This window comes from Podarcis liolepis, assembly GCF_965112155.1.
Source record: "Podarcis liolepis genome assembly, chromosome: 8".
NCBI lineage: Eukaryota > Metazoa > Chordata > Lepidosauria > Squamata > Lacertidae > Podarcis > Podarcis liolepis.
Window position 1 is genome coordinate 14,186,919 of NC_139560.1, and position 13,354 is coordinate 14,200,272.

At 43.4% G+C, this 13,354-nt stretch overlaps 1 protein-coding gene across 3 annotated transcripts; it reads left to right on the forward strand.

The window, feature by feature from the left end:
* Nucleotides 1-225: 225 nt before the first annotated feature.
* Nucleotides 226-13,332, forward strand: TATDN1 (TatD DNase domain containing 1). Of its 3 annotated transcripts, none has more exons than XM_083517007.1 (12): nt 226-353; nt 1,604-1,669; nt 2,882-2,931; nt 3,084-3,147; nt 3,866-4,009; nt 4,097-4,139; nt 7,563-7,648; nt 7,743-7,783; nt 9,454-9,530; nt 10,319-10,389; nt 11,080-11,206; nt 13,161-13,332. In XM_083517007.1, exons 1-12 carry the CDS (start codon nt 332-334, stop codon nt 13,261-13,263), a joined length of 894 nt encoding a protein of 297 aa, XP_083373133.1. In that variant the 5' UTR covers nt 226-331; the 3' UTR covers nt 13,264-13,332. The 3 variants fall into 3 exon arrangements, with proteins under 3 accessions (XP_083373133.1, XP_083373134.1, XP_083373135.1); XM_083517008.1 differs by lacking the exon at nt 226-353 and adding an exon at nt 384-1,496; XM_083517009.1 differs by lacking the exons at nt 226-353; nt 1,604-1,669; nt 2,882-2,931; nt 3,084-3,147; nt 3,866-4,009 and adding an exon at nt 5,702-5,765.
* Nucleotides 13,333-13,354: the final 22 nt, after the last annotated feature.

Below are 13,354 nucleotides of genomic sequence, written 5' to 3' on the forward strand. Positions count from 1 at the left end.
AGATAATGGAACACCACAAATGCAGCATAAATCATATTTGAAAATTAACAATGATATAACGCTGCATTATATATAATGTTCAGTATAATTTAAATGCGATGGATAATAATACAGAAGAGGAATCGAGAGAAGGAACCATAGAGATAAATTTCTAACAGTGGCGGATAGAGCGGCACCCGCCTCTATGGTCCATTCGGCCTTTTTACGCACCTACCCAGCATACGGCTAGCGCTCAAAGGGAAACCGGACGTGACGTTGGCGCTTCTGCAGTCTATGGGAGGAGAGAGAGAAGGAGAGAGAGAGAGGCGCGCGGGCCTCAGTCGCCGTCGTCATGAGCCGCTTCAAGTTCATTGGTGAGGACGGTTGCCTGGGCAACTGGGGGGGTGTTCCTTTGCGTCCGCAAAGAGGGCGCCGGGCCTAGTCGCTGAGGGGCAGCCCTTCGAGGTGGGGGGCGGCTGCGGAACCGGCCGAAGGGACCCCTCCTCCAGGGCACCATCCCAGGCGCGCTTACTCCGGAGCAAGCCCCGTCGTTGTCAGTGGAGCTTGCTCCCGGGTAGATGCGAGGTTCGGGATCGCAGCCTCGCTCCCCTGAGGGGAACCTGCGCGGAGTTGCAGGTGCGCGCAGGGCGATCCTGTGCTCGTTGGCTGGGGAGCAAGCCCCCCCCCGTCACAATTCCGGTTCTGCGCATGCTTACTCAGAAGCAGGGCCCGTCGATTTCATCCATTCATTTCTTATTTGTGTTATATGGGGCTTGCTTCTGGGTACCCCGGCGTGCAAAGCCGGAGCCGTAACGGGGTAGCTCCTTCTCAGCTTTGCTTGTATCTCACAAATGCACACAAGAGACCTTTTGTTTTTGCTGCAAGCAGTCAGATTTCTGCAGAGATCTAATCCGTTTGCGGTATTTGGCTACAAATGGACACAGGAGACAGTTCCAACCCTTTCCCTCACATCCTGCAGCGATTCCCCTGCAGCCATTGCCAGATGAGAATCTGTATTTAGTGGCTTCTCTTGGGGGGTTAGTGCCTGCATGCATTTGACTCTCCCTGTCATTTGCTGATTTGGCAGGTGTATTGTGTATACTGACTCCACTGAAAGAGCATTGCACATGAGGTGGCCTGAAAGTTCTGGCCTTGGTGTTTGCATGAATGAGTCACTGCAGATTATACAAGCTGTCACCTGATGCATGTTGCCAGTGTATTATTATTAGCATTATTATTTTAATTTTATTTCTATACCATTTTATATGTTTAAGAAAAACTTCAAAGGGGCTTACAACACATTAAAACATCAAATAAAACAACCCAGAATGAAACATAGCAGGTACATGCAAGACAGCCCTCGTTCCATAAGAAAGGTTTTGCAGGCTTTTTAAAGGGATCCTCTCCTAGTACAGACTCCAGCCCCTAACAGCAACCAGTATATATCTAAAGCATAGGGTCATAGTTTCATCACATGTTGGGGACCCATCAGATCTTCTGACATCTTGAAACTGCAGGTGAGGAGCCTTTCAGATGATGATGGACTCCAACTCCCATCATCCCCAGGCAGCATAGACAATGACCCAAGTTGAGGATACTAATTTATTTCTCTCTCTCTCTCTAGATATCGGTGTTAATTTAACTGATCCTATGTTCAAAGGCATATACAGAGGTACTCAAAAGCATCAAGGTAAATATTCTGTCTGTTTCTTTAATGGCTCCTTCTGTGGTACTCGTATCCCCAGATATTCACGGTTTGCATCTGCAAGGGACATTTTCTTTCAGGTTACACTTTTTGGGGTCCCCCCATTCCCAGAGAGTGACATTATTTATTAATAATAATAATAATAATAATAATAATAATAATAATAATGGAATTTATTAAAATTCGACTTTCATCCTGCTCTTGTCTCCCACCCATCCATTTTGAGAGAAAAACCCCACTAGAGTGGTAATTCAATGCAGTTTTACTCAGAGTACACCCTTTAAAATTATTGAACATGACTAATTGATATGGGTCTGCCCTGAGGATACAATCTTTTGCATATCTTACTTGGGAGGAAGTCAATTTCAGTTCAGTATGGCTTCTAAGTAGACGTGTGTAAAATTGTGCTGTAAAGCCACAATCCTTAACACTCTTAGCTGGGAGTAAGCCTCAGTTAACACAATGGGACTCTCTTCTAAGCATGCATGCATAGGATTGTGCTGTAAGGCTGCAATTCTGTTAATACTTTCTTGGGAGTACGCTGCATTAGACTCAGTATTTTTGAATAAGCATGCCTTTGAAGTGTGCTATCTGACCATCATACTGAGAGTACACTCACTGAAAACTAAAACTACTTGTGATGTAACTTTGGTGTGAGTCTTTTCTCAGTATGAATTAGTCACATTGTGCCACCCTAAGACTTAAGTTTCAGCAAGTCTCCAGATGGAGAGTACAGTATTCAGTTGCTGAAGGGAAACTATCAAAAACGCCTTGCTGCATGACCAAGAAGTTCAAATGATGCACAGATGATTAAGAAGTCAATTTCTGGCAGTTGGTGGAGCATACATGTGGTGATGATCACTTATATATGTTGAATATGTTCCTAGGGAAAATATTTATCAAGGAAAACTTGATGAATCACAATCCTAAAATCACTTGAGTGTGGTACTGCTTGTGGAGGAAATTACTTTCAATGATATTCAAAGAATCTGAGCTATAGTCCTTCCTAGTCAATAAGGATATTTATACTGCTTGATGGAGATAGCACAACTTGATCGTCCATTACTGCTGTAAAGTTGCAGGAAAAGAAAAGGAAATGTAGGAGCTGCTACATACCTGAAGCTGTTAAAGTTTCCAGAACTAGACTGGGCCATACGGATGCTTTAAATTAAGGGTTTCACTTCTGTCTTTTTGCAGATGACTTCTTGGATGTGGTGGCTAGAGCGGTCAAAACTGGTGTTAAAAAGGTACATTTGTTCTTCAAAGGTTTTGGGTGGTGTGTTTTGTGTTGAATTTCAGTTGTTTCTGTTGGCTTTTGATATCTGTGTTTTTCAAGATAAGAATTAATCCTAACATTTAGAAACTAGCACTATAAGTAAACTTTCTTTTTTTATTACAGTTCATGATTACAGGTGGAAGTTTGCAAGATAGCAAAGATGCACTTCAGCTGGCACAGACAAATGGTATTTGCCTCTTTATGTTATTTGCTTTCAATGGAATGCTTTAATTATCCTGTATTTAACATTTAAAATGACCAAAGCCAATATGCACCAGTTCAGTCCAAAGAATTATGAGCAGAAGGAAAGGAATGCTTCTCATACACCATTCCTTTGGGGCGGTTTGCTGTGTCGACCCAACTCACTGCTGCTAGGGCTGATGTCTTGTCAAGTGAACCCTGCATAGAGTCACACACAGAAGGGGAGATGATGAGTCAGGTGATCACTTGCTTTGTGGTCTTTGCAGAGTGTATGTAACCACCTGCTCACAATCTTAGCTGCTATGCTGTGTGTCTCAAGTGACACTGTGCCATTCCAAGGCTGATTTCAAGACCACAGGAACTACCTGATTCAAAAGTGAATAAGTTAATTTAAAAGTTGAGTTAAAGAAAGCTTTGTACCGATGTACAGAATTTTACGTTGTCTTCCAAATCTATATAGTGCCTCCCTGCTCCATGAAGCCCTTGCTTCTTGAGTTCCCAAATTTTCACTCCCAGGTCCTAAGTACATGTAACAGCATATCCTTGCATTCAGCCTCTGTTACCATTGCATCGGCACACCATCAGGCTTTAGGATGCAAGTTCTTTCGGGGCTGGAGACTGGAACGCTTATGCGGTGATGCACCCTGCACTTTGACAAGCATTCTAGCAATAATAACCCACACGTTCATGTCGTTTGTTTTCAGACATGTTTTATAGTACTGTTGGCTGCCACCCCACCCGCTGTGGAGAGTTTGAACAGAGCAACCCTGAGCAGTACTTAGCAGAGCTACAAGGTCTAGCTGAGAAAAATAAAGGGAAGGTCATAGCAATTGGAGAGTGTGGCTTGGGTAAGTAGCAACCAAGTGGCTTGGCAGTGATGTTTCCTTCCTGGCAAGTCAAAAGCCAGTTAATTCTTTGTCAATTCTCTCTTCCAGATTTTGACAGATTAGAATTCTGCACTAAGGACACTCAACTCAAGTAAGAGAGATTTACTTAACACATAAGAGAAACTGCATCCTTCATACTTTTGAACAGTGTTGCTTTTATTATCAAGGATTTTCTCCCAGTGACAGCCATTGGAAGCCAAGGAACAGTTGCTCTTCCACCCTACCACCCCAAATGGATATAATAACCAAGAAGAAACAGTCACCACTTCCCTGTTCTTCCCTAAATGGCCTACAGGTCACACCAGACCCCTGACTGCTTCTTCACGTGGCTGAACCATACCATTACTTCCACCACATCATTCATTGGAACATGCAGTGGCTGGCCAGTGCTTTGATTCCATGGGCGGTGTTTTTGCAGTCCACAAATCATCATAAAGCATGATGGCATGGCCCAGAACACCAGCCCTTGAGTAGAAGTTGTGCATGCCAGATGACCAGAGAATGGGAAGTTGCAGTGCTGAGTTAAATCAAACAGCAGCGTCCTATTCCACTTTTTTGGTATCTGCACTGGGTGGAGGGGGTCACTGGATGCTATCGCTATTGAGTGCACAAGGCACTGGTTGCTGTAATGTTAATCTTGGGAACAGTTTGACCACAGAAAAACACTGACGTGAAAATGGAAAGGGAATGAACCAGGCGCAAAAGCCAAGGAATTTAACATGAAACAACACATGCCAATAAAACCTAGTTGTTTTTATTGTGCATTGTAGGGATGGGGGGGCGCTGTGGGTTAAACCACAGAGCCTAGGACTTGCCAATCAGAAGGTCGGCAGTTTGAATCCCTGTGACAGGGTGAGCTCCCATTGCTCGGCCCCAGCTCCTGCCAACCTAGCAGTTTGAAAGCACGTCAAAGTGCAAGTAGATAAATAGGTACCGCTCCGGCGGGAAGGTAAACGGTATTTCCGTGCACTGCTCTGGTTCGCCAGAAGCGGCTTAGTCATGCTGGCCACATGATCCGGAAGCTGTATGCCGGCTCTCTCGGCCAATAAAGCGAGATGAGCGCCGCAACCCCAGAGTCGGTCATCACTGGACCTAATGGTCAGGCGTCCCTTTACCTTTACCTTGGGGATGGGGGAAGCTGTGATCCATCAGTTGCTGCTGGACTCAGACACCCATCAGCCTCAGCCAGTATCATGGTCAAAGATGATGGTATCTGTAATGCAGAAACAGCTTGGGAGGGCCAAGACTCCCAGTCTCTGGTGTAATAAGCTTAAGAATGTGAGGTTTGGCTGGCAGGATTAAAATGCTGAATCTAGCATTCCAACAGTCAAACAGATGGCTCTGGATGTCCATAAGCAGGGCAGAGGTGTGGTAGCCATCTCTTTAATTGCCCCCAGAACCTGGTTACCAAGATGCATAACTGCATATGAACATGGAGGCTTCCATTTTCTGCATTGCAGGGGGTTGGACTAGATGACCCTTGGGGTCCCTTCCAATTCTATGATTCCATGGTTTCGCTCTCCTTTCTAAATCGTTCCACAAATGTTTCTGAAAATCCCAAGTATTTGCTGCCACTGCGTTTTTGATGGCAGCTCATAAGACAGTGCTGACAACCAACAGTCATCTGTGTGATATTTATGCTCTTCTGCATAGGGGGAGACCCAGCATCAGTCATGGCAGCACAGTTGGTTAGCTAGGATTCTTTCACAATTCAAAGGTAAACTATGATTGTGTAATGTTTGGTCTGACACTTGCACATCACACGATGCAAATACAACCTCCTGTTGTAAGGTTGTACAGTCATACCTCAGAAGTCGAACACCTTGCGAGCTGAATTTTTTGGCTCCCTAGTGCCACAAACCCAGAGGTGAGTGTTCCAGTTTACGAACGTTCTTTGGAACCCAAACATCCGATGCGGGTTCCGATTGGCTGCAGGAGCTTCCTGCAGCCAATCAGAAGCCACACCTTGGTTTCCAAATGTTTTGGAAGTTGAACAGACTTGCGGAATGTATTCCGTTCGACTTCCGAGGTACGACTGTATTTTAACAGCATTGCTTTTCTGGCAACATCCATACAAGCCCTGGCTTTTTACCATTCCTCGCTTAGGCTTGTATCCTGATCTAATGGCTTTGAAACATAATTTTGCTGCTGTTATAAAGGAGGCATGGCCCTCCCAAATCCCCCCACCCCACCCAAGCACTTCTTTAAGTCTCCTTCTGGCCTTAATGAAATATCAGCCACTGGAAATGTATGTGTTGTGGCTGTAACATAAGGAAGCCACTTTCTAGATCACCCCAGAAGGCCACTGTAAATGTGCAGTCCTAGCCGGTATGGGCAGAGGTGGTGAGAGAAATGCTGCCTTCTTCTTGTGGAAGAACATGCTGGTTTTAGCACTATGGTACTTGACACTCTACGGGACGCGGGTGGTGCTGTGGGTTAAACCACAGAGCCTAGGACTTGCCAATCAGAAGGTCAGCGGTTCGAATCCCCGCGACTGGGTGAGATCCCGTTGCTCGGTCCCTGCTGCTGCCAACCTAGCAGTTCGAAAGCACGTCAAAGTGCAAGTAGATAAATAGGTACCGCTCCGGTGGGAAGGTAAACGGCGTTTCCGTGCGCTGCTCTGGTTTGCCAGAAGCGGCTTAGTCATGCTAGCCACATGACCCAGAGGCTGTACGCCGGCTCCCTCAGCCAATAAAGCGAGATGAGCACCGCAAGCCCAGAGTCGGCCACGACTGGACCTAATGGTCAGGGGTCCCTTTACCTTTACCTGACACTCTAAGATCGGGAGAAAAGATCCCTCTTGAGATGCTCTCCAAAGAGCAGGGAGGGGGATCTTTTGTCTCCCGATCTTAGCACTAAACATCAGTGTTGCTAGACACCCTCACCCTGCCACTCGAGTGGGAAAGACAGGAAATGATTTGCGTGTGTCTCTGCGTCTCCAGGTGAGTTTGTGGGGAAGAGTGTGAGTGCATGTATATATGTGTGAGCCTGGGAGAATGCTCTGTGCTTTCATATATGTTGGGTGTATGTGCTGTATGTGGGTTGAATGTGCATGTCTGATGAATATATATGCATGTGGTCCGTCCGTGTGTGTGTGTGTGTGTGTACAGTTGCTTATAAATTGACAATACCCACCACAGGCATGTGTCCCTTGAATGGGTGGCTGATTGTCAGTGGGGCCTTCAAGCCGCGAAAACTTAGCCACTCCTGCTTTACACAGTCTAGAACCACTTTTCTTACTGAGAAATCACACAAAACCTGGCATGATGTGGCCAATATGAAACATTTTCAAATCCTATTGAGTTTAAGCTAAGCACATGCTTAACCTTCCCATAGAACTAAATGGGACTTAAAAGTGTTTCCTGCTGGCAGGATTATGTCTGCACAATAATAATAATAATAATAATAATAATAATAATAATAATTCCATTTTTTCTAACGCCTTGAACCATTTAGATAATCTATAGCTGAGATTTCATTAAATGTAGGGACACTTCTGTTTATTTCTTTTCAGGTATTTTGAAAAACAATTCGATTTATCTGAGCAAACAAAATTACCGATGTTTCTGCACTGTAGGAATTCGCATCCAGAATTTGTAGGTAGGTTTTGCAAAAGAAAACTTTTTTAAAAATGTAGAAGTTGAATGAAGAAATCTCTGGGCTTTTTAATTTAAAATATTATCCTTTCACACAGATATAATGAGGCGAAACAGAGAGAGGTGTGTGGGAGGAGTGGTAAGTGCCTGATGTTCAGTTGCGTTTCTTTTCAGCATCAACCTCTTTGTGATACAAGTTTATTTTATAAGCAGATATCTCACTTTTCATGCGTTTCAAAGTAGCTGAAGACTAAAACATGCGATGCTTTCTAGTTGCCCTCGGTAAAATAATCCCGTGAGCAAGCACTTTAAGGTGGGGACTAGTCTGAAATTTACAGGTAGACTCGTTTTGTAAACCAGATGACTAGTTCTACTTCAAAATAAAAAAAATCCTTCCAGTAGCACCTTAAAGACCAACTAAGTTAGTTCTTGGTATGAGCTTTCGTGTGCATGCACACTTCTTCAGATACCTGGTATCTGAAGAAGTGTGCATGCACACGAAAGCTCATACCAAGAACTAACTTAGTTGGTCTTTAAGGTGCTACTGGAAGGAATTTTTTTATTTTGACTATGGCAGACCAACACGGCTACCTATCTGTAACTAGTTCTACTTCATTACTCTGAAATCCATTCTTTTAAGTGTTGTGAGTGTGATTGTCACCTTTTTCCTACAGACACATTGAACAAGGAAGGGCCGCCCCCTGTTGAGTATGCACTGTGTGAAACCCAAGTTTGCCTTTGCATAGTGTGCAAAACAACCTGTACAGATTTAGTTCAGCTGGGCTTATTCCTAAATAAGTGGGCATAGTCTTGCAGCCTTTGAAATGAACAGTGCATTCACATTATCTCAGGATGGAATAATGGTGGTTGTGTGACATAGCTGTGAAATAGGGCGGGGTTTCCCAAACCAGGGTCTGCAGCTGTTTTTGGACTACAACCCCCATCATACCTGACCCCTGGGTCCTGCTAGCTAGGGATGAAGGGCGTGACCTGTACCACTTTTTCCCACTCCTGAAGAATTGATGTTTTTGAATTATGGTGCTGGAGGAGACTCTTGAGAGTCCCATGGACTGCAAGATCAAACCTATCCATTCTTAAGGAAATTAGCCCTGAGTGTTCACTGGAAGGACAGATCCTGAAGCTGAGGCTCCAAGACTTTGGCCACCTCATGAGAAGAGAAGACTCCCTGGAAAAGCCCCTGATGTTGGGAAAGATGGAGGGCACAAGGAGAAGGGGACGACAGAGGACGAGATGGTTGCACAGTGTTCTCGAAGCTACTGATTTGAGTTTGACCAAACTGCGGGAGGCAGTGGAAGACAGGAGTGCCTGGTGTGCTCTGGTCCATGGGGTCACGAAGAGTTGGACACGACTAAACAACAAGAAGTACCACCACATACTCAAGCAATGGGCCTGTCCTGACAGCTAAGCTACAGTGCCTTTTGCATCAGAGGCAAGGTAGGAGGGCTGTCTTTCAGCCTCCTTGAATTGGGCTGCTGGTCTCGTTGCCTTCTACTCATTAGATTAAATCAAAGGTCTTTAATTTAACTGAATTCCTGACCAGTCCACAGAAGGTTCTGCCCCATAGCATGGACTTTGTTGATCGGCTCTTATCAAGTTAAGGGCTCCATACATACACTTGCTCATTTTGGGTGGCAAAAATTATCAGAGCTTGTGTGCACACGGCTAGCAAATGCTATTCAGAAATAGCAACTGGCTTTGGAAGAATGCAAGAAAATGGAAAGCTTGTGTACTTAAGTTGGAAAAATCTCAATGCACCTTCAGATGATAAAGATGTATCTTTGTTTACAGGTACACTCTTTTGATGGCACCAAAGAGGAGGCAGCAGCTATAATAGAGTTAGATCTCTACATAGGAATAAATGGCTGGTAAGTTATTTTAGACATCTAATGGCTGAGGTGAAAGGGTTCCTTTTTATTTTGGGATGGATGCTTTAAAGCACACCTGTGCGGCTTGTGGCTCATCAAGGTGACTGCACCTCAGCCACCATGTATTGTGCCCTCCCAGGTAATTCAGACACTTCAGTCCCAGATAGGCAGTAAGAACAGCCCACCTATGATGCACCTGCCATAGCGGTGGGCTATATATAATTTACAGTCCTACTTCACATATTCTTAAGTGCAGAAATGGGCTGCCTACTGAACTTGAATCGGACTATAAATGCAAGTACCAACCACTCTTGTGTGACACTGCCAGAATCTCAGTCCCCATTAGCCTTGGCTTGGAATTGTGTACATAGCTAGAGCAACAGCTGCCAGCCAACAGAGGTGAGCTGGGTGCATGGGGGACATTTTAAACGAAAAGACAAATAGGCAAGAAGAATTAAGGGGAACCTATGGAAAGAATGGGGGAAGAGTCCTCCCAAGGCTGCTTCTGGTTTAAGAAAAAAAATCAGGAAACGTAGGGAAGTTTCACACAACTGCCTGTAAATCTGGTTTCAGCCTTAGCCTAAGATAGCAATTCCGTGTGCACTTTCATGAGAGTAAGCCAAACTAAATTTTGCAGGAGTGACTAAACATACTTTTTGGGGTGATTGTGCCCAGCAGCTTGGATCTGGGCAGACAAGTTGCTCCTTGAATCTTGTGAGAACTTCCTTCTATTTGGACTAAAGAATTTCAACAAATCATAGTGATTTTCATATTCATATTATTTCCAGTTCCCTGAAAACAGAAGCTAACTTAGAAGCAGTGAGGTCAATTCCCAGTGAAAGATTAATGCTAGAAACAGGTAAGTTGTTTTATTTAATACTGTTTAACATTTTAGTTCCACCAATATACCCCTTTCAAAACTGTTTCAGATCTGGGATATATTTTGTTTGTAATCTTCTGTCTCAGTGTGCCATTTTAAGATTACTACCGAAATATATCCCAGATCGGAAACAGTGTTGACTGGGTACATGCTTACTCAGCATGGCTTAGAAAAAAAGAAAAAGGTTCCTAACCTAAAGAGTAATGTCTTTTTATAGCATGGTACCTAATTCATTAGCAGTGCAGTTAGAAAGGAAAACTCCCTGTAAATTCTATATTTAACAGCTCTCTTGGTCACACTATCAGTGTAAACTTGCAAGACCCTTGGAATTATGTTAACACAAGAGTAAGACTGCGGTCCTAAGTATTGCTTACTAAAGTCATCAGTTCCAACTTTCTGTTGTGAAAGTATGTGGTATATTGGTGTGGGACCCTATCTCTGGGAATAATTTTACTACTTACGTTTTTTGTGCATGTTAAGAACAGATCTGACAGCAACTTTGCTTCGATTTATAGCCTGTGTTAAGAATAAAACACCCCCCCCCCAAAAAAAAGAAGTATTGGGGAAATGGACAAAAAGAAATGGCTGAGGTGGTTATGAGTTACAGAAAGCTGATAGATTATGTAACCACCGGTATGTTATTCTAAACTGTTCCATAAATCACACTAGATGCTCCCTGGTGTGGAGTGAAAAATACCCATGCTGGTTCAAAATATGTAAAAACCACATTTCCTACCAAAAAAAAGTGGGAAGAAGGACACTGCCTGAAGGACAGAAATGAACCTTGTCATATAATGTAAGTATATAATTTAATATATTTCATATATTTCAAGGCTCCAATTCGGCTTAATTTAGTTATGACTAAGTCTGTCTGAAACCAGTGGAATTAGTCATGAGAAACTTATGTCCCATGGCTTTCAGAGGGGCTTGATCATGACTGACCTTTAGCTGGGCTGGAGCCCAAGGGGTTTAATGACATATAAAGAGTGACACCTAACAGGCAGAGCAATTGTAACCACCACCAACCAGCTGGTTCGGAGGGATGTAGCAGAGATTTCCCTCTGCCAATACATGCGGCATCCGTCAACAACACCGGCTGTTAAAAGGCTACTGGTAGCAGTAATTGATTTAAGGCCCTGAAATGGGGATGGGGCAAGACTTAACTACAGAGCCACTGGATCCTAAACTTGTCCAGCAGCCAGAGGAGTTTGAGCCTGCAGCTGGTGCAGCAATAATTAGGTATAATAACATAATAATAATAAACAACTCTGCCCATCTGGCTGGGTTGCCCCAAACCATTCTGTCTAGATGTACTCTCTGAGCTTCCCACACAGGTCAAAACTCCTGATTTTCCAGTAATTAGCAAGCTAAGATTTGCTTTGCTGGGTTACAACTGAGAGGCAGTCTTGTCTGCATTCTGTTTTCTGCAATAGCTAGTCAGGTGCCTTTGGGAAGGTTACTAGCAGGGCATGAGGGCAACAGCCCTCTCCCCTGTTGATTGTCATCACCTGGTACTCTTGAGGTTCTGCAGTCCAGAGAGAGGATATACATACCATCCTGTGTGCCTATTGAAGGAAAAGCAGTTCTGTGCATTGCTGTAAGGAATACTTGAGATAATACCACAGGGAGCAAGAATGCAACCTCATCCTCTGTATCACTCTGAGAAGGGGGGTTCTCACTTGCTCAGCAAGGCTCAAAGGGGAGAGAATACAGTGGGGGGTGGGAAATACATATTATATTTCAGTTGTCTAAATCAATGCCCTTTTGCCCTCATGAATTACTATAGCAATGTGTTTGCCTACAACTTATTAGATGCCACTGGTGGTTTTTAGCTACAGGTAGCAACAGTACTGAACACTACACAAATTAGAAATAAGCCCCGTTGGAAAGGTCAATGCCAAATAGATGAAAATGGCCTCAAATGCCAAAATACGCAGATTTCAGAACTTGTGTTTGTCATGAAATCTAAAACCACCAATTTACTTATAAAGCATGGTAGGGACTATAGTTTTCTGGTAGAACATACCTTTGGCACATGTAAATGTCGAAAGTTCAATCCCTGGCACCTCCAGTTAAAAAGGATCACATAGCAGGTGAAAGAAAGCCAAGTGCTCCAAAACCTTGAAGAGCTACTGCCAGTCAAACAGAGACAACACTGATCTAGGTGGACGAAGTCTAACCAGATTAAAGACAGCTTTTTATGTTCTGAGATGCGAGTTACCTGTCCGCAATATTGCATACAGTTCGGCATTTAGATTGCAGCATTTCCTTCATTACTTTTAGAATAAAATAAACTCAACACTGCAAACTTGTGCACATTTGCTACAGAGCAAGTCTTACTGAATTCAATAAAATTTCCTTCTATGCAGTGTTATCCATAGACCTATTGAAAGGCATAGTCATGACTAACTTAGTCATGAACCAATGTGCCTAGGATTCCAACACACAACTGGTGTAAACATAGGAAGCAGATGTTGCTGCTTGTGTAACCTGCTTCACCATTGCTGTGGAGATGGGAATCTGCCTTCCCCTATAAATTTCAAGATAGATGAATAAGTGCATCACACTTTCCTTTATCTGAAACTTGTATATGCTGTTATTTGGATGTTTTTGTGTGACATAAAAAAAAATTGGAATCCTAAATGCTATTTCTGTAAACTTTAACCACCCTTGAACAAGTAATGTTCACAGTGAACATAACCACAGTGATGTGATTTTGCCTAAAGTGCTTCCCTTTTGCTTTGCTTTAGTCAAATACTGGAAATACTAGCAGCAGTACGTGAAGAAGATCCACTAGAACTGGCCAACACTACATATAACAACAGCATTAAAATCTTCTTTCCAGATATGTAAAGCATTTTATGTATTATGATAAAAACTGGTAATCCTGTCCATGTAATAAAGATTTGACTCCTCTCTGCATCAGATCTGAAACCATTATTTA

Coding starts and splice junctions, on each gene's coding strand:
- TATDN1 (XM_083517007.1), top strand. CDS start 332: ATGAGCCGCTTCAAGTTCATTG. Junction 1,670..2,881: donor AGGTACTCAAAAGCATCAAG/GTAAATATTCTG, acceptor GTCTTTTTGCAG/ATGACTTCTTGGATGTGGTG. Junction 11,207..13,160: donor AATGAACCTTGTCATATAAT/GTAAGTATATAA, acceptor GCTTTGCTTTAG/TCAAATACTGGAAATACTAG.